We start from the raw sequence: 13,040 nt of genomic DNA on the forward strand, positions 1-13,040 counted from the left end.
AAGTAAAGGCCTCATTCACATCTGCGTTGGAGGCTCCGTTAAGGGCCTCCGTCGCAGATCAGGCCGAGATTATCGGAGACCATAGTGCAGGTAAAATGACGGACTCCCCGAACATTGCTTCTGTTGTTCCCTTGTTCTGCTCCACTGACAGAGCAGAACAACGGAACACACCGACGCAGGGGTGAACATAACCTAACAGACAAGTTCTCAGCAGGGGGCCGTCATTACACCTACATGAGCTTTAATGACAGCCCATTTGAAATCCATAGGCATTAATAAGGAATTAATTCTCCTTTGCAGATCAAACCACTTCCACTTTTCTGTGAAGACTTTCTACAAGATTTTGGAGTGTGTCTGTGAGATTTTTTTGTCCATTCATCCAGAAGAGCATTTGTGAGGTCAGACACTGATGTTGGACGAGAGGGCCTGGCTCACAATCTCCTTTGGGAAGAATTAGAATGGTGTTCGATGGGGTTGAGGTTAGGGCTCTATGCGGGCCAGTCAAGTTCTTTCAGACTAAACTCATCCAACCATGACTTTATGGACCTTGCTTTGTGCACTTGGGCACGGTCATGCTGGAACAGAAAAGTGCCTTCCCCAAACTGTTTCCACAAAGTTGAAAACACAATTGTCCAAAATGTCTTGGTCTGCTGAAGCATTAAGATTTCCCTTCACTGGAACCAAGGGGCCTAGGCCAACCCCTGAAAAACAACCCCATAGCATTATCCCTCCTTCACCAAACTTTACAGTTGGCACAAAGAAGTCAGGCAGGTAACTTCCTCTAGTCCATCAGACTGTCAGATAGAGACGCGTGATTCGTCACTGCACAGAACACGTTTCCACTACTCCAGAGTTCAGTGGTGGCATGCTTTACACCACTCCTTTCAACGCTTGGCATTGTACTTGGTGATGTACGGCTTGCATGCAGCTGCTCGGCCAGAGAGACCTATGCTATGGGCACAGTTTTTGTGCAGATGTTAATGCCAGAGGAGGTTTGGAACTCTGCAGTGATTGACTCAGCAGAGTATTGGCGATTTTTATGCACTATGCGCCTCCGCACTCGGCGACCCGGTACTTTTGTCCAGATGGTGCGTGTACGTGTGTGTGTGTATGTATATATATATATTCCAAAAGTGTTCTGTATTGAGAGGTAAACTCAAGGGATTCTTTTCTATGTTCTATGGCAATATTCAATTTACATGGCTTCCGCATTCTCATACTCTCATATACACAACTGTTTTGCTAATAAATCTCTTTTTAAATATCTGTGGCCGTTCTTTTCTAATTTTAGGGCTGCATTTGCTAAAGAGTCAGAAGTCCTTATTGGAAACCTTGGAGATAAACTAATTCCACAGAATGAGATAATGACTGATGTCAGTGACTTAAAAGCCCTTGCCAATCTGCATGAGAGTCTGGAGTGGCTTGCAGGAAGACTGAAATTTGCCATTTCAAATCTACCAAGTACACAAAGTAAGTATTATTAATTCAAAACCACTAGCGCTCGTCTATGCAGTTTCCAGCACGGCTCAGGGCCTGATGAATGTCACTTAGACCGAAACGTCGCACTCTGCCACTGGCATTAAAAACAAAATAAAAATACCTTTGTTTCAATATTGGTGTGCCGGATACTCTTTTATATTTATACTTGGGTTGGGCCCCTATCCGTGCAAAACCACGCCCTGGTGCTGTCTGAACCTATACACAACTTTATATAGCATTGTTTTTATCACATCTTCTTATAGCTATGTTGCTATTATTAGTATTATTTTTACATGAGGGTGAGTCATAAATTATCCGCACTCCGGTTATATTAAAACTTCTGTTGGCCGCACTGCCTTATCAGCGCTTTCCGTACGAGGTCGCTGTCTCCCCAGTCACTGCTGTGCAGGTTTAAACGTCTTACGTCCGTTAGTGACTGCGGTGCGGGAAACAATGGCTGTCCCCACTTGTCATTTCCGCGAAAGAAGAACAGCATGCAGTGATTTGTTTTTCGTGGTCTAAGGGTGTGTCTGGTACCAATATTTATCAAACACTTAAAGTGTTTTGTCACAAAGTGTGTATAAATGGATAGACAAGTTCAAGGAAGGTCGCACAAGTGTCAGCCATGAAGTAGCCGGACGCCTGTCCACAACTGATGACAACATTGAGCGTGCGCGTGAACTGATTCTATTGGATAGCCTAGTATAAGTGGATTATGTGACAAATAATTTGCAAATCAGCCATGGCTCTGCCTGTGCAATAATCCAAGACAACGGTGCATTTGTGGCCCGCAGCTCAGTATAAAACATATTTTTAATGTGGGAATATGAAAGCTTGTTGACAGATGGATAAAGTGTATTAAATAGCAAGGAGATTATGTTGAAAAATGATGTATTTGTCTTTTCTAGAAGTTAAGTAAAATTATTTATACAGTCAGAGAGTAGATAATTTTTGACTCACCCTCGTATAAGTGCTTAAAATATGCAATAACCGAGAACCCCTTAAAGGTAATGTATCATGAGAAAATTCCCTATGGTTTAAATCTAACGCTTAAAGTTTTTATGTTAGACATATTTTTAAAGAACTCTTGGTGATGCTTTTGTTTTGTTTTTCCATGACATTATCTATATTTAAAAAATAATAATAATCCTTAAATGTAGCAGTTTTCACTCTGGCCACTGACCCCATGATAGACTGACACTTCCTGTTCTGTAGAGATCACTTCTCATTTGTCATCTTATTATCATCACAGGCAGTGACAATAGGTGATGGACACAGCTCTCCTACTGTTCATTCCTGCCCAATGACCTCTGCACAGGTCACAGAGCATGCCCAGAAAACTCTTCCATAGAAGTCAATGGGCCCCCTCCTGTTCACTGGTTCCTATGGTCCATGTGGCTGCTGTCCAGCATATCTCTAAATGCTCTTAACAGAAGCTCAGGCGAGATGTTTGCCCCCATAATCCTGTACAGAAGATGGGATTACAAAAAAAAAAAATCTATCAAAAAATAAAAATGAGAAAAAAAGAATTTCACTATTTGGCGTTAATTAGTAAAAAAACTAAAAGGAGGTGATACGTTCCCTTTAATACTTTTTCACAACACTGTGTATATATTTATTGGAGACTTGTAATTGTTTAATAAATTGTAAAAGTTATAAAGAATATCCTATTCGTTATTAGATGCTATAAATTGCTAATGAAACTTAATTTGATGTTTTATCGAACAAATAAATCTGATTCTTGCAGTATTAAATGTGTATATTTTATGCGAGGTCTTTGCAAGATCCAGGGAGTAAGAAAGATCTATGAGAGGTCAATTAATGCAGAAGGTTTCATATATTTTATATATATTTTTATATATATTTTTGTTTATTGATATTTTATTGATATTCAGAGCTGAAATCATAAAGGGGGTTTCCAGGAAATCAAGTGTGGCAATTGACACCCCTACCCAGCCTAAGATATTGTGGGTTTTTGTAGCACCTATTAATTTCAGGGGAGAGTGACTTCGCAAGTGTGACCACCTCTCCACAACAAAAGGGAATGGAACACCCATTCTTGTGACCGGTGAAGGTGTCATCTGATGTGACATAGTTAGGCTATGTTCACACAGAGTTTTTTGCAGGAGGAAAATTCCTCCTGCAAAAACTGCTCCAGACGCTTTTTGCACAGTGGTTTGACAAAAACTCGTTCAAACACTCGTCGAGGCGTTTTTTTCCTCTTTCTGACTGATTGAAATGGGGTTTTGGAAGCGGAAACCGCCTCAAGATGGGTCATGACGCTTCTTTTTACCGCGACGTGTTTTTTTTACTCGCGGTAAAAAAACTCTTCCAACTCCCATTGAAATCAATTGGAGGCATTTTCAAGCGGTTTTTAAGGAGTTTTGCGGCGTGGTTTCCGCGTCAAAAAACTCTGTGTGAACAGGGCCTTAGTGTACAACATTTTATTTTGGCCTTTCTTCCTGACCTTGTATTTTATAAATGAGCTTTATATACTTTTCAATGACTCTTCAATAATCCAGGATATCGGATAGTTCTGCAGTTATCAGATCCCATTGATGCCAGATTATAGAAGTTTTAATGTACTTGTTCAGTCTGATCATAGATTACCAACTACGAAATTTTAATTTTTTGGATGACTGTAATTAGGCGATTGACTTGTTTTCCCTTTTTTAATAGGTTACAATTTCCGTTTTCTCTCTCTTTTTAGTGGCCACTGTGTCTGTAGTTTAATAATATGGCTTGCAGATTCGCACAGGATCATGCTCCTGACACTGACTGCTGATCTCGAAGTTCAGCTAGAATTATTTACTCCTTTGTAGAAAGTAAAGGTTATAATGTCTGAGCCCTAAGAAATCTTTAAGTCCTTAATCACTCAACAGGGGTCAGGAAATTGCAGATTTAAATGGAATATATGATGAGGTGCAATACAGCATTGAAGATAGGGCCAGATGCACACTGCAGCCCTACTCACCTATGCAAGCTTAAAGGTGATGAGAAAAATTATACAAGCCTTATTATAATGTGTTATTCTGATCGCAGTGATACCATTCATTGTACTATTGGGTTAAATTATAGTACTGCTGATCAATAACTAGGGGATGTTAAGGTATTTAGAACGGCATGATAGTCACTGTCTGTGCAGAGGGGAATTAAATACAATTTGTCAATAAAAATCGACATTCTCCTAACTGTTACATAGAAATTTTTACTTGTGAAACATTCAAAGGAACCCTCTCTTAATGATTAATTCGGCTGGGATCCATATATCCAGCATAGTTGTGGTACGAAAACGATGGAGGGAAAGTAATGCCAGAACTGATCCCAATCTTTCCTATAGGGGAAGCTCTGGCAGCAGTTGCATCCGTTGTAATGCCAGATGTCTGCTCTTGCCGGATAGAATAATGTTGCATGCAGCGATTTTCTGCCCGGCTATGGATGCCGGACTGGTGCAAAAAGTGCATAAAATTGTCAACCGGTTAAGGCTAAAACAACTGGCCTGACAAAAACGAAATATGTGCATCCCACCTCCCAAAAAAAAATAATAAAAAGTGATCAGAAGTCGTATGTACCACAAAATGGTACCAAAGAAAGTTTGGACCTGTCCTGCAAAAAACAATCCCTCCGCTACATCAACAAAACAAAAATATATATATGGCTCCTGGAATGCAACGAGAAAAAGAAATTATTTATTGCGCAAAAGTAGTAAAACCAAAAATTGTCACATAATAGTTTTGTCCTTGAGGGGTTTAACACCTTAGAGGCTGCGTACACCTTTGATGGGCATTTTATTTATAAATAAACAGGTCAGTCAGTGTGTTTGGTGTAACTTTATAATTAGTCTTTATTAAAAATTAGTTTTACTTTTCTAGATACAGCTGCTCTGTATTCTCTATACAGAGCAGCTGTATATAGCGCTAAATCCTGTTCCCGTCAGGTCCGCGGGACTGGCGGGTTCAGTGACAGCGGGGCCTGCGTGTCTCTGACACGCAGGATCCACCTGTAATATATCACATGTAAGTTTATAACAGATGTGATATATTACAGGTGGATCCTGCGTATCAGAAACACGCAGGACCCGCTGTTACTGAACCCTTAGGTAATAGCGAACGATACAGCTTCTCTCTATAGAGAATACAGAAGAGCTGTATCTCAAAAAGTAAAAATACTTTTGAATAAAGACTAATTATAAAGTTACACCAAACACACCGACTGACCTGTTCATAAAAAAAAAATGCCCCTCAAAGGTTTACATAGCCTGATTGAGAATAACTTCGCTATTTCCATGTGATAACTGCATTTTACAGACTAATTATTTAGATGAGCAGAATACCAAGGAGGCAATCCTGTTTTCCTGCTACTTTATTACTGCATATGTTGCTTTAAGTTGTGCTGTTAATGTGTTAATAGGGGCAGTATTTGCAGAACTGTTCCCCACAGTGGCAATAGAGAAGGACACACACTGCGTATAATGCTGTACACTGGAGACATCGTTGCCTCATGGTCAGCTTGTCAAGATGCTAGACTAGAGATAAAAATTCAATCACCTTCCACTGCTGCGGTGCCACAATTATCACTCATTTAAAACCAGCGCAGCTAATGGAGTGTTTTATCATGGCAGACAGTGGCAGCCCTGTTCATTACTTAGTGTTTGCTGATGTGATGGCCCTTCCACTTCTCTCCTCTTATCTCCCCTCACTCACAATTGGATTTTATATTACCGGAGCAGTCAGGTGCGACAAGTCATTTTCTTCCCTCTTGTGTTTTTAAAGGAATACAAACTCCCCTTTCTTCTTTAACAATTACATTCAGGTATTATGGATATGGTCACACTGGTGAATTAGGAAATGTAACTCTTCATGACACTGTCAAATATTTTAAACTAGAAAAAGTATTAGCGCTGCCCAAGTATAAGGTGTCTGTCTATCTGTTTATGTGCTCATTGGATTTGTTCCCAGGTTGCCCAGGTGGCCAATCCATGCCATAGTTTTTTTGTTTACAGGAAAATCGCTAGTAGCCCTATATACCCCTGCAATTACACACTGTTTATTTCATTTTTAACCTCCTAAATACCGAACAGCTACACTGGTAGGAGATGAAGTTATACGTTTTATTGGCAGGTTCATAGACATAAATATTTTTAATTGGTCCAACGCTGGAGCAGGGAACATACAATTGTCCATGCGAGAAACCCGCTGAACAACATGATGTGCTCAATCAGCATGTTTTTTACCTAGGTTTTGGCAGAAGTCTCTGCGCTTCTGGGAGCCGCCTGTCTGATCTGTTGCTGAGAAATCCGGGCCCGAGTTTGCTGAGGAGTTTCAGCAGCTCGAGCAGCAGTATGATGCATGTGATAAACTTGCAGTAGGGCCTGAGTTTGCTGAAGAGTCTACAGCTTGTGATGCAGCTTTCCTCCTGGCCATTAGAGAATACCTGCCAATTGAGGGACTTCTCTTTGGTGCCATTTTGCAAATTGAAGTGAACGGTTAGTTCACTTCAAATTTGCTAAGTTTAGATCCTGAAGGTGTAGTGGCTGGCTTACAAGCCAAGTGCAATACACTTTAGAAATGTGAAATCAAAATCTCACGGCCAGAGTGGCTTTAAGCCTCCTCTGGTCTTGCTTTTATTTTTCAACACTACTTAATGGGTCCAAAAGATCCCACTGAAGTCAGCCCCTTCAAGATTTATTACTGAAAACTTTAATATGTGCCCAAAAAGCATAAGATGCAATGGGAAATAATTTATCTACACTTGGGTAAAAGAAACATGAGGCAGTTTCCCATAGCAACCAATCAGATTCCAGCTCTCGTTTTTTCCAAGGCCCCTTTGAAAATGAAAGTAGTAAGCTGATTGGTTGCTATGGGTAACCACTCCGCTGTACCTTCCCATCTAGGATTACCTAGTTAAGTGCACTACCTGCTGCTGCCAGATAAAAACATGAAGTCGCTTTTATAGTATTCGCTCGTAATCCAGTGATAATGGCTGATAACAGAACAACGGCAGGGTCTGGGACCTTTATAAAAACCTTCCCTGACACCCAATGTACCTATGTGCCAAATTTGAGGTCAAATGATTCAGGCGTTTGAATGTCTATAGAGGAAGCAAAGTTTGTATTGGGACAGGTAAGTAGTCCCTTACCAGTGGCGTAGCTATAGGGGTCGCAGCGGTCGCAACTGCGACCGGGCCCCGTAGCTAGGGGGGCCCGCAGGCCCCCCTCACCACACTAGCGCTGCAATGATTGCTCTACATTGCTGGGTCCCTGCTGTGGTACAAAAGAGACCCAGTAATGTAGCTTAAAGCATTGGTGGCAGCTGAGCTGTCAGAGACTCATTGCGTGGAGGGGGAACAAGAGGGTGGAAAATGAATGATAGATGAATCCACTCATCTTACGAGACCCAGGCCCGCCCACTGTACTGTCCACCCAATCAGCTCACTTCTTGCTGTTTCCCTCTTCCTCGTGACCTGTTCAGAGGGAAAGGAATGGCTACAGCAAGAAGATGGTGTGCGTGTCTGCTGCTCCCCTGCAGTACGAGCTGCTCTCTGACCCCACAGCAGATGTAAGTAGCAACTAGTAATCCAGCTCTTAACCCCTTCACTGTGTGTGTGTGTGTGTGTGTGTGTGTGTGTGTGTGTGTGTGTGTGTGTGTGTGTGTGTGTATGTATGTCTGTCATGCTGAGCAGTCACACCTCAGGGCTGACAGTTTAGCATAACAAAGTATCTATTCTATCTATCTATCTATCTATCTATCTATCTATCTCATATCTATCTATCTATCTATCTATCTCATATCTATCTATCTATCTATCTATCTATCTCATATCTATCTCATATCTATCTACCTCATATCTATCTATCTATCTACGGTATCTATCTATCTATCTATCTATCTATCTATCTATCTATCTATCTATCTATCTATCTATCTATCTATCTATCTATCTACGGTATCTATCTATCTATCTATCTATCTATCTATCTATCTATCTATCTATCTATCTATCTATCTCATATCTATCTATCTATCTATCTATCTAATATCTATCTATCTATCTATCTATCTATCTATCTATCTATCTATCTATCTATCTATCTATCTATCTATCACATATCTATCTCATATCTATCTCATATCTATCTCATATCTATCTCATATCTATCTCATATCTATCTCATATCTATCTCATATCTATCTATCTATCTATCTATCTATCTATCTATCTATCTATCTATCAATTTTCAATTCAATTCAATTCAAAGAAGCTTTATTGGCAGGACCAAATACATATTAGCATTGCCAAAGCAAGTAAGAAGTAAGGGAATGAGGGATAGGGACTGAGGGCTTGGGGATAGGGACACATCTAGGGTCGGGGTTATACAAGTCCATGGCATATCATGTCTCTCTCAGTTTATGGCATGCAGTGACATATTGTGCCGCTGTGCCCACTGTGGTTTCCTCTTCACCCAGCAGGATGTAGAGTTTCTCTTCCTCTTCCATGGAGCTGAAGTCCGGTAAGAGATCAGAGAGTCTCCTGAAGTGAGTGTCCCTTACTGCTGAGTATTTGGAGCAGTGTAGCAGGAAGTGGGTCTCATCCTCCACGGCCTCCTGGTCGCACTGTTGGCACAGTCGGCTCTCCCTGGGCTTGTAGGTCTGTCTGTGGCGCCCGGATTCGATGAGCAGGTTGTGGGCGCTCAGTCTGTAGCGGCTCAGGATCTGTCTGTCTCTGGGGTTTGGCAGTTTCTCCAGATATGGCGCTAGTTTATATTCCCGCTGTAGACTCCGGTATATTGTCAGTTTCTGGGATATCTTTATGTCGTTCCTCCAGTCACTGATATATTCCTCTTGGCCTTTGTTTATTGTCTTCTTGATTTCGGCTTTTGTGAGGCCGCGCTGGGTGACATTTTCTTCAGGCCGGGTCAGGGTGAGATGTTCTGGGGGGCCTGGTTTACCTGGGACCCCTTGGTGTAACAGGGCTTTATGGTGATAGGAACTTTGCCTGCTGCTGTGTAGATGGGCCCAGAATGATAGCGCCCTCTTCTGGCGTAGCTATAGGGGTCGCAGCGGTCGCAATTGCGACCGGGCCCGAAGCCAGGGGGGCACACAGCCCCCCGCACCACATCAATAAAAAGTTACTATAGTAACTCGGGCCGCGGGCCCCTGTTACTATAGTAACAGACTGACCTTACCTTCCTGGTTCCGGATCGCAGCGGAGGTCCTGACGTCACAGCGCTATGCGCCGCGCACAACATCGAGAGGACAGAACTCCCGCCGCGGCTGAAGGGGAAGGTAAGATTAGTTGCCCTGACTGGCGGGGTCCGACTCCCGGGACCCGCCGATCAGCTGTTTTGAAGGGGCCGCAGCACTCATACGAGAGCTTAGTGTTAGCCGGTGCAGAGGCTATCACTAACCCCCTTTATTACCCCGGTACCCACCGCCACAAGGGGTGCTGGGAAGAGCCGGGTACGATCCAGTACTTGACCATCTGTAGTGATGGTCGGCCACTGGGGTGGCCACAGGCTGGTAGTATCAGGAGGGGAAAGGCCAAAAACAGTGGCCCTTCCTACCCTGGTGATGCTAGGCTGCTGCTGCTGTGTTGTATCTGGCTGGTTATGAAAAATGGGGGGGACCCCACGTCATTTAAAAAAAAAAAAATAAAAATAATTGGAAAGAACGATGTGGGGTCCCCCCCCCCCCCAATTTTCATAACCAGCCAGATACAACACAGCAGCAGCAGGCAGCATTACCAGGGTGGGATGGGCCACTGTTTTTGGCCTTCCCCAGCCTAATACTACCAGCCTGCGGCCACCCGGGCTACCTGCCCGTCACTACAGATGGTCGGGTACTGGTTCGTACCCGGCTCTTCCCAGCACCCCTGGTGGTGGGGGGTACCGGGGTAATAATGGGGGTTAGTATTAGCCTCTGCACCTGCTAACATTAAGCCCCGCCTTAGTAATGGAGGTTGTCAATCAGCCAGCGGCCATTACTAAGGCGGTGATAATAAAGTTTAAAAAGATACAAGCACATAGAAAAAATATTTTATTGAAATAAAAAAACAACCCTCATTAACCATTTTATTGGGAATAAAAAACGCCGTCATTGAAGTCCTCGAATCCGAAGTCCAACAACCGAACTTGTAAAAAAAACACAAACACACAAAAATAATCAGTAACACATAAAGAAGCAAAATTATTATTCTTACCTATCCTGGGTCCAGCGCTGGAGCCGCAATGTCAGCGAGCTGGGCCCTGTATCTAATCCAATCATGTGTGATACTGTCTGCTGAGCTGTGTATCTAATCCAATCATGTGTGATACCGTCTGCTGGGCCCTATATCTAATCCTATCATGTGTGATACTGTCTGCTGAGCTGTGTATCGAATCCTATCATGTGTGATACTGTCTGCTGAGCTGTGTATCTAATCCTCTCATGTGTGACACTGTCTGCTGAGCTGTGTATCTAATCCTATCATGTGTGATACTTCCTTCTGAGCCACTGTATCTACTCCTATCATGTGTGATACTGTCTGCTGAGCTGTGTATCTAATCCAATCATGTGTGATACTGTCTGCTGAGCCACTGTATCTAATCCTATCATGTGTGATACTGTCTGCTCAGCCACTGTATCTAATCCTATCATGTGTGATACTGTCTGCTGAGCCACTGTATCTAATCCTATCATGTGTGATACTGTCTGCTGGGCCCTATCTCTAATCCTATCATGTGTGATACCGTCTGCTGAGTCATTGTATCTAATCCTATCATGTGTGATACTGTCTGCTGGGCCCTATCTCTTATCCTATCATGTGTGATACTGTCTGCTGAGTCATTGTATCTAATCTTATCATGTGTGATACTCTCTGCTGAGCCACTGTATCTAATCCTATCCATAGTTTATAGGGTCGTAGTGCTATAGATATGCTATGCTGTCTCCTATACACACATTTTTTTGGGCAGACACATATGTATTGGGGCTATTTCCCCTGACATTTTAAGCCCTTAGTGACGCCCCTGGCTGCTAGTGCTGCATTGTTGGGTCACTTAGACCCAGCGATGCAGCTGAAAGCTGCGGACCGTCGGCCATGAGAAGTTTGCGGGGGGGGGGGCCAGTAAGAATTTTTGCATCGGGGCCCATGAGCCTTTAGCTACGCCCCTGTCCCTTACAAATCACAGGTCAATAAATGTGAAAAAGACAGCCAGAAACCGAGATCATTTTATGCGCGCTATTAATTATCGTAGCCAGCATGCTTTCTGGAAATGAAACATTTAATCAGGAAAAAGTTGAAATGTAGGGGACAAAAAGCATAATTTCATCAATAACATTTGATGGTCTTGTGACCCATGTGATCATTTATAGCCAATTAGAAAGCCTTGGGTCAACACTGTCACAGTCCGTATACCCCTGAAAGTAAATGGGCTCAGCATGTCATTAATCAATTGACCCTTTATCTTCTGACCTAATTGTTTTGTAGAAAATATTCTTTAGAAATAAATAACTTGGCCAGAATCAAAAACACATCTTCTCATCTGCTTGTATTTCATTAGCATTCAGTCAGGCTTTCATACTTTTCTTTCCCCTCCAAAAAGGGAAAGATTTAAAAGAAAGATAAATGAGCTGGAGATCTAAATGTGCTGCCGTAAGCATCAACTGAATGTCCATGTCAATCCCACCAATATTTTGAGATGACCTTTGCGCCTTCTTTTCCGTATTACAGGCAGATGAACAGTCTACGTTTTAACTACACTGATGCATTGTAGCAAACTATCAAGACAGAAGACAGACATATGCGCTACTGATGTATTTAGACTCTGTTCACACATGCATTATGTTCTTTCAGTCATGAATTCCAGTATTTTGACAGCAAGAATAGTACAGTCTGCAGTGCTATCCTTGCCATTAAAAGTTCCTGAACACTGTCGGAAACCTGGCGAACCCCATTGTTAGTCGATGGGGTCCATTCGGATCCGTTCAAGAGCATATTTGTCATAACTTTCTGAAGCCTTGATGCTAATGTGAAGACGCTGTGTGTGTGTGTGTGTGTGTGTGTGTGTGTGTGTGTGTGTGTGTGTGTGTATAAATATATATATATTATACCGATCAGAACATTAAAACCACCTGCCTAATATTGTGTGGGTCCCCTTTGTGCCACCAAAAAAACTCTGGACAATCGAGGCATGTACTCAACAAGACCTCTGCGGGACACGTGGTATCTGGCACCAAGACATTAGCAACAGATACTTTAAAGAGGATCTGTCACTAGTTTAGTAATCTTATATATATTTTCGAAAGTTTGTTTGAAGCCCGATTTTTCATTGGTTTAAAATCAGTGAATAGGCTCCGCACCCTATTGATGACGTGGCAGCCCATAATTGGCTGCAACGTACATCATTCCTCGCTGAATTGCCTAACAGCAGCACTGCGATGTTGGCCACAGCGGGTTTACACAGAGGCAGGACAGTTGTCCTGTCTCGTATAATTCAGGGACTAAAATGCATGGAGAAGCAATGAGTAAGTAAAAGAAGTTCATACATACCGTTGTCTTGGTGATGCGTACCTCTTGACATC

The 13,040-nt window shown here is 42.5% G+C and overlaps 1 protein-coding gene across 1 annotated transcript in view; it reads left to right on the forward strand.

Annotated features, from left to right (window-relative positions):
* Positions 1–13,040, forward strand: part of EXOC4 (exocyst complex component 4) — a 410,874-nt gene that overhangs the window by 337,762 nt on the left and 60,072 nt on the right. Inside the window, exon 14 of the mRNA XM_075857508.1 lies at positions 1,292–1,470. Coding sequence (XP_075713623.1) covers positions 1,292–1,470 — 179 coding nt within the window. The remainder of the gene's footprint in view (positions 1–1,291; positions 1,471–13,040) is intronic.

The sequence above is a fragment of the Rhinoderma darwinii genome, chromosome 3 (genome assembly GCF_050947455.1).
Source record: "Rhinoderma darwinii isolate aRhiDar2 chromosome 3, aRhiDar2.hap1, whole genome shotgun sequence".
NCBI lineage: Eukaryota > Metazoa > Chordata > Amphibia > Anura > Rhinodermatidae > Rhinoderma > Rhinoderma darwinii.